This window comes from Opisthocomus hoazin, chromosome 1, assembly GCF_030867145.1.
Source record: "Opisthocomus hoazin isolate bOpiHoa1 chromosome 1, bOpiHoa1.hap1, whole genome shotgun sequence".
In the NCBI taxonomy this organism is placed as follows: domain Eukaryota; kingdom Metazoa; phylum Chordata; class Aves; order Opisthocomiformes; family Opisthocomidae; genus Opisthocomus; species Opisthocomus hoazin.
In genome coordinates this window covers 99593167-99606184 of record NC_134414.1, presented here as the reverse complement: position 1 = coordinate 99606184, position 13018 = coordinate 99593167, and the positions used below count along the sequence as shown (strand labels likewise).

The window sequence follows — 13018 nt, the reverse complement described above, 5'->3', positions numbered from 1 at the left end:
TTACTAAGCGTAGCTTGGAAATTTCAAGTGTTTCCCTAAACCCTATGGTAGGTACTTTGAAAGACTCTGCTTTTAGTTTTAATGTAGGTCAAATGTTCAAATTCCTTGTATCTGCTTTACAGCCACAAAAATCTCACGCGGTGACCTACCTCACTCACTGTTGCTTAGTCACTCTCACTCTCTTAAACTAAACAGAAAAATACTTTATTCAAAGTCAGGAGTCTCAAAGACTTCTGTGCTAATCAGGAAAAAGAGAGCAGAGGAGAAACGCTGCTGGAGAGTTGAACTGTCACAGTTTATGTAAAGATATGCAGAGCATTTTCCATTAGCATGCATAAAACTAGCTGTTACATCTCTTCTTCTTTGCTCCAGTGACTGAACTGAAATAAAATCGTCTGAAAGTGATGCAAAATTTTTTGTTACTACTTTCCAGTTGTAACTGCATATTTAATATTGAGCAGAGAGAAATCAGGGCAAGCCTTCACTCTGCTTGGGACCGAAATTTACATACTGAAGCAAAAATTCCTCTTGGCTTCATGTTCTTACAATGAGCCTCCTCTGCTGGTCTCTTCTCTTTCTAATCTATTTAGGGCACTGCTACCACTCCACAGAAATAAAGAAGTCACAGATAGTTGATACTCTAAGGAAAAAGTCCTTGGAGACCCAGGCACAGCAGAGCTATTTCAGGGAGACAGAGAGAGCACCGAATCCTTCAAAAGTGAAAACAAAAAAAACCCTAACATAAAAACAAAAAAAACCCACTCCCACCCTTCACTTCTACTATGCATATTGACTTCAGAATTCAGATGATGTACTCAAGTTTAAAACCTGGCACAACTTACTTTCTTGCCCATACAACAGGAAGAAGCAAATCTCGTAACACATGCAAAACTCTCCTTTACACTGTTGTATACCTACCTGTGGACTTTAAAATAAACAATGCCACATTTTTATCACAAAATAATTAAATACAGGACCAAAAAAAGGTAAGGCAACACTTGAGACAGGTGATTCAGGTTTAGACACACAAATATTAACAGCGCTTCACAAAAAGTCCTACTGACAGCTAGCTGACTACCAATTTCTGTCTGCAAGCAGATATTTAAAGCTAAAAAAACCAGTTAACGCTTAACCTATGCTCTTAATTCATTTTGCACCACAACTATTATGTTTCTCAGGAGGTGTTACAGAACTGCAACTACATAATTGGTTAGTGTTATTAGCTTATTAAAGTTAAAGCTAGTAGGACATTAATCTCATGGCCTCCAGTGGGGGTTATAAAATGCACATTATCCAATTACTTCTAATAAAGCAGCTGAGCGTGTAATGAACTCTACTTGGTCAGGAATCCAGCACACACTGCTCTAGATAAGGTACTCAGACTTGAACACCACACTGGATTTCACTGGTTGTCCATACTCCTTGATAGATACATACTACAGTATGCGGGTTTGTGGGTTGTCCCTTTTCATTATCAAGATCAAGGCAAGTTAGAGAAGCAAAATACCCATCCAATTTTCCAGCTTATTTTTCTGTATGTGGAATGAGTTTTCCTGATAAAGTTGGGGGCAAAGCAGCTAAAAGCCTTTTCCCACACTTTCAGCTGATAAATTCCAGCAACCTGCTTACCCTATTGACATGCGGTGTCTCCCACACCACTGCTGTCAGCTCCCATCACCCAAAAATGAGAGAACGAAGGACCTCAGCTAGCTCCACGAGCTGGCCAGGAGGAAAGAAGGTGTAACTTTTCTCAGGCTGCAGAAGCTGTCGGTATTTTCACCAGATATCTTTCTTTTCGCCTCTTATATCAAGCACCAAAGAAGCTAACCTCCAGCAGGAATACAACCTTTATCTCAAAAGACTGCATACATAATGAACATAGTGCAAGACTCTGAACGACTCCTGTGAGTCAGACTATCCTAAAAAACACAGTAACACTAAAGCTGGTGAATGCAGTCAGTTGATTTCATAAGACAGAGCAAGCGAGGACACAGGTAGAATCAGAGATCTATGAATCACGTTACAAATGAAGTTTAAAGGGGAATTAGAATTCTCACAGACCCCAGAGCAACTAAATCAAGGTTACACCATAAGAGAGGTCCCCTATGTCAGCAAACCTACTAGAGAGCTGCTGAGATGCAATATGAAATTTCACCCAGAGTCAGCAGGAAAAGAAGGAGAGGGGGGAAAAAGGAAAAAAAAAAAAAAAAAGGAGGAGAAAAAAGCTCTGAATATGAGGAAGACCAAAAAAAAAAAAACAACCCAGATCTAAGAACAGAAAACCTCTCTGAACTTGGCATCTCTGGCACCTGCCTTAGAGAAATTCCTAGGTGATAACTACCACAGCACGTACAGTTAGAGCAGGAAACTAATATAAAGATATTTAAAGCTTTTATTTTCTTGTTTTATGCTCTTTTTCTACAATCTTTTCCAACTTCTTAATCACTAACACATCATTTTTCTTTACTACCATTCAAAAATAAACCACTTATTTTTGAGGTTATTCTTCCACAGAAATCTGGCACACAGGAAGGGCTTGTTGTAGTTCCTTAAAGATTAACCCAAACAACTCAATGCTGCAGGCAAATTCTCAAGTGCTTGCAATCCAAGAAATGGGTAGAAATCCTAACACGTTTTCTACCAAGGCAGAAGTACGAAATGCGACAGGAAGGGGAGACCATCTCCTATGGCCAATGTTTTTCTGAAAAGAGTAGATGGCAGGGAAGGACAACGACAACAGACAAAATGCATAGACCATACTGCAGAGGGTTATGGGTTTTTTTAAGCTACAAGCACACATTTGGAAACTTCAGAACAAACTATGATTAGATGAACAACTGTTTAAATAATTCTTCTTTTTTTTCCCCTTCATTCATATTTAATAAGTGTGGAAATTATTTTACAGCATTGATGCACATCTGCAACTTGTGTATCTTGGATATGTGCATAAGAGGAGAGGGAAGTTGTGAATCACTTCAGGAAAAGCAGCCTATAGAAGAAACAGAAAAAGGCATGGAGATGTATGGGAGACAACAGTGAACAGGAAGAAGAGGCAAGCAACAGTGGCAGAACAGAAAGTTGGGGCTTCATTTGCTAAAAAATATATAAGGGGAAAATCAGAACCAGAAAAAGATTAAAGTCTTTCAAGTATAGTATTTCTCAGCATCAAAATTAAATTCTAAGAAAGTATGAATTAACAGAACTTTGGAACATGTGTAATATAGTGCCTGAAATTTATTTTCAGCCCAGATTTCTTTCACTTGTAAACTCAAAAACCAGCAAATTAATAACAAACTGTAAATGTGACTATTCATTGGATTCATTCTGTAGCCAGCATACTCAGAAGATGAAGCTGTTTAAAAAGTGATTAAATATCCCTGAAACAATGTTGTATATTACTTATACTTTATATATACTTATACTTTATGTATACATACAGTGCTCATTTCGTAAGTCTGAACAAACAGGATTTCCACCAGATAAAGGTTTACATATTTATAACTCACCAGTTCCTGATCTAAGGCACTAGGTACAGATTTGCTTCTTAGACTCAGAGTGTCCTCATTTCCTTCAGAGAAAGATTCGCTCAAATCTATCTCAGATCGGCTACGATCTGGAAAACAAAAACAATTAAAATGTTTGCTATAATTCTTACAAAAAATATTCCATTTCATCTTCCACACTTTAATAAGTGTTGTCGCAAACCCAATTGTTTTTTAAGAAAAAACATCAAAACAATATTTTAGCTATCTGTCACAAACTCTGTAACAACTGAACATCAATATGATAAATGGAAAAATATGCTTTCTGATGCTGTTCAGTCTTCTGGCCAATACTTTTCCCCCTGCGCTATTTATCTGCTGTAATTATCTCCTGTGGATAATACTATAGACCAAGCTTTTGACTTTCTCTGGTAGGCCTATCATCCTGCAATACTGCAAAACTTGCAGCCCAAGTGTTCACAGTGATTATTCACAACTCCCACCACCACCAAACTCCCCCCAGCACCTGCTTCAGAATTAAGCAACTAGGGATACAGACGGACATAGGAAGTACTTCTGCCATTACTCGTGTTCCCCATGCAGAAAGGAGGGGGAAGCGAACAAGTCTCGAGACCTGCACAAGTTTGTTTCAGCCCTACAGGTGTCTCATCCATTCTATAGGCACAAAACATGGTCAATGTCTTGGAGAAAGATTTTCTTAGTCCTCCCCATATAATTTTTTTGAGCGACTGTTCAATATATTGAGAAAGAAACGGGCGAAGAGACTACTTTCAGATCCTGCAGGTGGGAATCTGGAAAGTTTTTGACTGTTCATCTTCTACCTGGGCTATAGCTGGTGTGACAGGAAAAGTCACTCTCCTGAGCTTAATGTCCTTTGAGATCCTTCTACAAGGAGACAATGAAGAGTCTGAGGCCCGTTCCCAGGTTGCTTGCAATTTTGCTCAGCGTCCATCTGCTTTGGTAACATGAGGGCAGTTCTTTTCTACTGGGAAAACCTTTGTTTTATATGGTAGCAGAAATAGGAGAATTTTCACTTCATAAAGAAGTAGCAGTCTGTAACACCTCTGCCTGGAGTTGTACTGTACAATATTCTTAAAGAAACTCTGATGCTTTGAAGTTGAAAAATCTAAGGTGAGGAATGTTATGTCCTTTGATTACCTCTATGGGATATGCCACTAGGTTTCTGCTTTGGGCTAAATTCAGCTGAAATAAAGTGAGCCCTGCTGTGTTTCAGAGAGAAACCTGTAAATCTGAACCCACCCTGTTCACCCTGTAAGAAGCCGACCGAGTGCCTGGGAGAAGCAGAAGAGTGCAGGGCACTCCTGCCACCTATTTTGGGTAGGAAAAGGAGGATCTCCACCCACTGTTGTAACATGGCTTTGACAGCCCCTTCCTGTGCAAGCCTCATTTACCTAACAGCCTTCAAGGAAATGAGGTCAATTACAGCTGACACAACTGGTCCAGTGCATGATGTATGAAGTGACATGAAGTCTGTAAGGGACTTGTTCTCTGACAGCCCATTGTTTCCCAGATTTGCTTCTGGGCAAAGTGGGCGTGAAACATAATAGCAGCAGCACAGTAGTATTTTATACAGGTTGCAGATAGGTAGTATTTCATACAGTTGACCACACAGAGAATGATTTAACAACGTGTGATTATGAATGAAATCTTGTAACAATCCTAAGAGCACGTGGTTTACCTAATGCTACCATTGTGCCAATATTACTTGGGTTAGGATTACCATTTTTTGAACTGTAAAACTTGGGAAGTGCTATAAACTTGGTTAGTAAAAGGGAAGAATTTTCAGAATGAATATGAACACGTTTATGAAACTTATGTCTGATATTTCCATGTGCTTTAAGAACAAAAGCAGCAGAGTCGCATGAATAGGAATAATCCTCTGATGATGAAGGCTGGCAGAATGAAGGAAAACTTAATACTTGCCTGATGACAAAGACACCCGAGAAACTGCAATGGAAGGTGTTCCAGATGCTTTCCTACAGTGCTTCTTTACTAAATCTTCAGGTACACTTTCACTTGCTGGAATAATCATGCCATTTTCTAAGCCACCATCCTGTCCAGTAAGAAAAATGCACATCTCATACATACAAAAAGCGAGCTTCTTCACCATCAGTCTACAAAAGCGTTATTTCTATTAGCTCTCAGAACTCTGCAGCTCCTTTAGCATCCAGTCTATTACTGAATATGTTTAGATTACAAACCTATCTGCTTTGCTTAGCACAGATCATGCATAAAATTTGCACAAAGATGCGATTCATGCACATATTCTGAGTTTGCAACTGAAGAATCAGAACAACACATCAGGACTGAGAGTAGGGAAGTGAAACACCCCAATCTATTAGAAGTTCTCTTAGCTCATAAATTAAAAAAAAAGAAAGAAAAGATAAAACCTGTTGTTTTTATATCAGCGTAATAATTTCAGTCAGGGTAAAACCAAATGGACTTCAACTAATTAAATTATGCCAGTATAATCCCTTAAATAAAGCCAATATGCTTGATATCATTATGGCTTTTTGCCTTCCTGTACGGGAACAGCTAACGACATCAATCCACCTAAATAATATATATTGGCATTTTTCAGCCAAATCTAATGCATTTGAAATCAAGTTAGTCTGTGTGCCAACAAGCATACAAATAAAACAACTATTCATTTACTTACAGCTCGTGAAACTTCCATTCATATATAGTAACTTATTTTTTATTAGGAAAGACAATTATTAAGACCAAGTATTTGGATGTTAGAAGAAAATTGATGCGTTCAGTAGGGCTCTGATCTCAAATGCTCATCACCTTTTTTCCAGACATTAATGGTAAAAGGCATTACCTCTGACTACACATTTCGCCTTCCTTGTACACTTAAGTTATGGCAACTCTGAATAACTCGCTAGTACAATCCTGATTTCTTAAGAGGGGTAACTGAGGCGAATTCAGGATGGGCGTCCCAGTGCACAGCCAGGAGGAGCTAGCTGGCAAAAAGGCAGGCTGACTGGGAGCAGAGACTGTCTGCCTCTGGCTAGGTGAGTCCTGTCCTCCTGCTTATTACAAAACAGCCCAGGCAGCTAGCTCAGACAGGCCTCTTGGGATGTGGGTGGCCCTAACGGCAGGTAAGAGGAAGCCCACCGTTCATTTTGATAAAGTGTCTAGCACACATTTTCTGTTATGCCATAATTTATGCAGAGTCCAGTGTCCAAATCCAGAAAAAACTAAAATCAGTATGGCCTGATTTTCTGCAAGTGCTGAGGTTACAACGTTTCCTTTAGACGTTAGGGGGAGCACGCTGAACCCTGCATGCTGGAAGGTCATATCCTTAGTTCACAGCACTTACTCAAGGCCCTGAAGTGCCAAAAATGCTTACTCCCATCCCTTGTGCTTCCCACATCAGAATCTGTAACTCATTACGTAATGATGGACATTAACAGCAACTTTTAGACATAAGAAAAAATGTCTAAAATAACCCAAAAACGTCACTGATAGAGCATGAACAACTCTGCTCTAGTAGAGATCTTCACTGGTCCCAGCAGAATTCAGGAAGAAACAAAGTCTTCTGTGTCAGGCTTGTCCTTTCTGGGCTACAAATTTATGTAACAGGCCAGACACCAGCCAAGCCATCTTATTTAGGATCAGCTGTATTTGGGGTCAGCTCAACATCACTGTACTTACCCTACTATAATCTGTGGTCATGCTACGCATGGTCAGTGCTGGAGACCTCGGGAGGGAAGATACGGAAACACTGCTTCTGTTCACAGGACCCACAGCCCCTCTCAGATAGCCTGCAGCAGCCTCCGCATCGCTCCTGTTCAGTGACAGAGTGCTCCCTCTGCAAAGGAGAGATGAGTAGTAAAGCGTTACCGCTTTGAGCAAACCAAGGCAACCCGCTCAGCACACCACTGCCAGAAAGCAGCCATGGTAACAACTTACTGGAACAACCTTGCCTTGGATGGACCGTGTGATCCACTGCAAGGCAATGGTCACCTGGAAAGAAAAACCCAGGCAAGGGTGAATTACAGTTACTCTATACATACACCTGTTACCAGCACTTCTACCAGAACTGCGAACAGCCCAAATGGGCTTCTCCTGTCCAGGCTGTAGAAGCTGCATTCATCCGTGTTCATTTCGAACTGCACTGGCATCCCAACAGCAGGTGCGACAGCTCCTGTGACACCTCCTGCCAGACTGCTCCTTGGTTTAAAGGAAAAAGATGGTGACATGATAGTTCTGGTCACTTCTGCAGCTGACGTTAATGCCAGCGCTATCTCCAGAAAGCCTCAAATCCTCTCCAGAAAAACAACAACTTGTTCACTGTCCTATTTATATATTGCAATAGTGACTCTTGACCCAAACCGGTTGATTCTTTTAACCAGCCTGGAAAGCTAGGAAAGCTGGACAAGTTTTTTTGTCAGGTTTTGTGTTAGTAAAAGTGACAAAAAAGCATCCGTGATCAGCATACGAGAACCCAATTGCTGTCTAATACCACAACAGGCAGAATTGTTTCCATGGGACGTTTTCTGTTAGAAAATATTGATTAGTCCTTGTGAACTGAGGGTTAGAAAGGGTAAGCCGTTGCACTTTTTTGACCTCTTGAAACAATGAAAATTATTTAAAAATGTATTTCAGCACACTTCTAATTAAAGTTTGATTTTCATTTGAAATGTGATTTGCAGTAAAAATACAAGTCCTTGGCTGATCTACTCTTCTTTCTCCACAAGCGTCAGTCAAAACTTTTTCATTTTTCTTCACAATTTAAAGAAATCTCAAGAAGTCTTGCAGGACAGTAACCGTTCTGCATGCATTCCTACTTACTACTTCGAAAAAAAAAATTACTGGTAAATAGGAACTGATGCAGGAATTGCAGCCTTTTCCATATGGAAAATACAGTGTCAGAGGACAATAGAATTGCAAATTTGCTGGAGAAAATTTTTGGAACTTACAGCATATTTTCAGCCAAAATAAGCTTGCTGAATAAATATTTCAAATCTGCAAGCTTCTTCATTGTGCTGGAAAACATCTGAATTTCACCTTCACTTGGTTTATGCTGTCATATCACGTTTAGAGCAACTGCAGTGAAAATCTTCTCTACCACACTGGAAATTTTTATTAGAACTACTGCTGAACTGAGAAAAAGTACTCTGGAACACAACAGCTCCCATCTCACAATTACGTTAAGCAGTGAGCACAGGCTATGAATCCACACTGGTGGAATTACTGAAAACAAGGAATACAGGGAAAAACCCAGACACCAGAACAGCCTACAAATGTTGTGCAACCATGTTTTTGTCTTTTAGTGAACATATGGTAACCTTTTTAACAACCACTATCCAATTTCATATATCGACAACCATAGCTAATGCATAATAAACAGGCTCTTTACGCATGTGCACTTCATACACATGCACTGCTATTTTTTAATTTGATGAGCTAGTGATGAACAAGTTCTGTCACGTGTGCTTTTGTTGAATTTTAGTCCTATCTGTTTACATAAAGATGCTTCTTTGGTGCTGCAAAGTCAGAAAAACCAAGGTTACTGTCTGTCATCTGTGTTTTATCAAAGCTGTTGGACTTAGGCGCACACACCTTAACTTCGAAACCTGCCAGTGTATGGCAAGTAGCCAAAATATTGAAAACCTGAGTTTTACTGCATGTCACACCACTTTTGATGAATTGATGTGACTTTCTGTTACAAAAATTGTTGGTACAGATTTTTTTTTTCCCTCACTGTGTAAACTATTGTAAATCAAGAGAAGTGTTCAGAAGTAATAGTGGGCTGGGATAAAAGATTTGAAAACATGTTATAAGGGGTTCTGCAGAAGTCATCAGTCAGGCTGAGCACTTGCACATCAAACCTGCTAAACAGATTTCTCCTATACTTTGCCCTTATCTCATTCTGCTATTAGAGAGAGGTTCAAAACATTTTATACACATATTAAGTAGACAACAAAATATAAATGTTGTCATAACTTGACTATGCCAGGCATTTCCATGTGGCAGACAAGACCTCAGTATGATGGGGTAGTGTGCCTGTGTAGACAAGCCTGAAATTCCTGTCTTCTTTCTGCTAGAAGTATCTTGATGCAGTGTCCCAGTTCATTCAGCTGCAAAATCAGCAAACATTTTTGCTCCAGCAGAAATAAAACAGTTGAAGAAATTAACTTATGGTCTGGAACTCCCTGTTCCCAGATCAATAAATCTTCCCTTAAACAAAAAATTTTTAGAAAGAACAAAAATTCCAGCAGTTTCCCTGTTGGTAGGTGAAATACTACCAATTTTGGCAATGCAGATAAAAAGATGAGGGCAATTACAAAAATCAGGAATACGCAGGATATCTAGGACAGCTACCAGTGTCACAAGATGTTGTTATATTCTTTTAATTTGAAGCTCAAAACAGTTACAGAGGGTAGCCTGGGAAACTGCTGTTATTTTTAATAATTACTACTCAGTTCTATAAATTCACAATAGATGAACTAAAGCAAGCATCCTCAAACGCCTAATTAAAGTATTTAGCCGTGCATGTACAAGACAGGAATTTTCATCCCTCTCCTGAGAAATATGAGCTGCTCCTCAATCCTTCCACAAACCAATATTTAGAAAATGCCAGATCTTCCAAAGACAGTAAAGTAATTCAGCCCCTCTACCAAAAGCGTCTCCTGGCAACACAGCTGGGTTAATGCGTACTTTGACAAAGGACACCGCTTTCGCCAGGTGAGGACGAGATGATGGATAGAGAAGAAAGTTGCCATAATGACTCAATACCCCTAATTTAATAAATCCTGCACCCTGGCTCTGGGGGAAAGCTAGAAATTGATGCTTTATGTGAAAGTCAAGCAAGGTAATCAAACATAAAGGCTATTTTTATAGAATACTTCACTCTATTGATCCTTCTAAGCCTGTACACAGAGCTTATCAGGTGCTGAATTCTACCATCCCAAACAAAATTAGTTTGCTTCATTTACGGTTAACTGCATGGTAACTTTCTTGCAGTCTGGCACATCAAAAATGCTGCACAGACCTCTCACAAGCATCCCTTTGTCCTTATAAGAAAGTTACTTAATATTGCATAACCTCAGTGTTAAGCAGCACAGACACCAGATTCCTCAGTTTTTATCTTTTAGATCCTTTGCTCATCTCTCCTCTATCCACTGAAAAGCAAAACAAATTGAGAAAAACAGCAAAAATACTACTTCTGGTCTCATAAAAGTCAGGTATGAGTCTGGTTATATACAGAAGGCCTAATTAGCTTAGGAAAAAAAACTTAATGAACTGTGTACAGATTAAAGAAGAAAACTATCTTTAAAGCTAATGTGGCTAGTGAGTGCTGCAGCATCCAGTGAAAAAAAAAAAAAAAACAAACTCTGAACTTTCAAGAAGTTTGCCACCATCAGCTCTAGGCATGTTGCAGCAATTGGGATTTTGAATTGTAGGTAACAAATGGAAGCAAGTTCTTGCTTAAACAAGAAGGCTCATCTATGGGTGAACTAAACTCCAAGATGTTCCTTTTACCTGATATCCTGTGTTCCTGTATATTTATTTGGAGTGTCCCAGGAACACTGCTTTAGAACTAGACATTTCTATTGGATCTTACAGTAAATTATTATTTTTCAATCCAGATTCTAAAATTTCTAGGCGTGTGCACCTGAGCAAAGAATGTGGGTCTACATCCAGTATAGACTATCCAACTGAACAAGTAAAAAGTTTAGCCTATACTGTATGTAGACCCATATTCTTTGAACTAATTTTTGGCTTCATTTTGGTGGTGGGACATGAGAGGAACATTACACCTGGCATTTTATAATGCTATCAACAGCAGCAATAAACAGAGATCTCTTAAGCCCAGAAGAATGATAAATGGAATTCTATTAGAAATAATTGGGACAATAATCACGGAAAGAGAAGGGCAGAGTCTTTGAAGAAGAAAATACAAATTATAATCAATTAATATGTCACTACCACAGAAAAACTTTAGAACAAAGGGACTCAGTTCTGTAACGTGAACACAGCTCATCATTAAAAGCCATAAAACAAAGACCAACATGCTGACAGCAATCACCAGCTGAACACAAGGACAGAAAGGAAGATGGATGGAGATAATTTTTAGTTTTTTTCTTTTTTTTTAAGCATAAGCTATGCTTCTCGGATAGTATTACTGCTGAGCATTCAAAGACACAATGCAACACTCAGGACTGGGACACACTCCTAGGTCAGTCCCGGCGTAAACTGTACCAGATTTCTGCTGCTCACCTCTCAGAGCAAGGCGTTGACTTGCCACTGCGCAGACTTTGGGTTTCAGCTTCCGAGCCCATGTTCCTTTCACCTTCATCTTTTGCATTTGTAATTTCTCCTTTGGTAACTGCCCTAATGACTTTCCTGATGAAAACAGGGAATAAAAGATGTTAGAAGTTGTAAGTTTCTTCCCAGGAAACAGCACCCTGACTGAAACAGCATGATGTGTGCATTCTATTAATTTAATCTGTCTGACCTACGGACAGCTCTGGGTATAAGGGTCAACAGAGCACCAAATCTGGTTATCAGACTGATTCCTATGAGAAAAAAAAGTGCATCATATTTACTACAAACTGCTTTTTAAGACACAAAACATTAAAACATCCCTTCTACTCAACATTGCCACTTCAAGCTTTGAACCAGAAGTGCCTTTCGTGAAAATTCCTCTCTCTATTTTTTTTTTACAGCTCATAGACAGCAAAATGTTTTTGACCAAGTATATTTTCTTCTAGCAAATTACATATATTTTCTCTTAAAGATTTCTCTGCAGTTTCTAAAAATACATGCATCAATGCCCTAAACATGCTATTTTCCAGACACATAACATTATCCCCTTACCCTGCAACATGTGGCCTAATAAGACAGAAATGAAAGAAAAGAAATGAAGTTTTCAGAAGTAGTAGTATTCTTCATAGACTTACAAACAACAACAGACTCTTCAGTTATCCCATGACACTAAGTGTCAGTAGGAGCTGGCCTCAAAATGGCTTTGCTAAAACAACACTACTCATCAGATATATGAACATGGAACCTGAGGGAGGACGAAGGAGCAAGGCAAGAACAGGAGGAATACCTAACCCCTTCTAAGAGAGGCCACAAAATATACCAGGAAAAGCAAGCCTAATTCTTGTAGGATTAAATTTCCTTTATGGGGAACGTCATCACCTGAAAATATTTCAGGCCACAAACTGAAAAAGGCTGAACACCACTAAAATAAACAACAGACAATTATAAAAAATAATTGTTTCTCATATGGGAATATGACTCATAGATTTGCATAAAGTATTTAAATGAAAAGAGGATTAGAAAAGTAAACTTTAGCGCACTCTTACTATAGCTACCAATTAGCATGATTTAGAGCAACATCTAGGTCCTATTACAGTACATTCCCTTAGCTGGTTCTTCCTCCACCTTAATTTGAGAAGCCAGAGGTGTTCTGATGCTCTTTTTCCCGGTATTAAAGACAGATGAATCACTGGTATTAATTTGTGGAGTCACTG

The 13018-nt window shown here is 39.1% G+C and overlaps 1 protein-coding gene across 5 annotated transcripts in view; it reads right to left on the bottom strand.

Moving 5' to 3' along the window:
* The window catches only part of SYTL5 (synaptotagmin like 5), a 97857-nt gene that overhangs the window by 27762 nt on the left and 57077 nt on the right, over window positions 1-13018 (bottom strand). For all 5 annotated transcript variants that reach the window (XM_075430522.1, XM_075430517.1, XM_075430549.1 and 2 more), the window contains 4 exons: window positions 11757-11882; window positions 7185-7341; window positions 5448-5577; window positions 3507-3613 (listed from right to left, as the gene is read on the bottom strand). In XM_075430522.1, the coding sequence (XP_075286637.1) occupies window positions 3507-3613; window positions 5448-5577; window positions 7185-7341; window positions 11757-11882 (520 nt within the window). The remainder of the gene's footprint in view (window positions 1-3506; window positions 3614-5447; window positions 5578-7184; window positions 7342-11756; window positions 11883-13018) is intronic.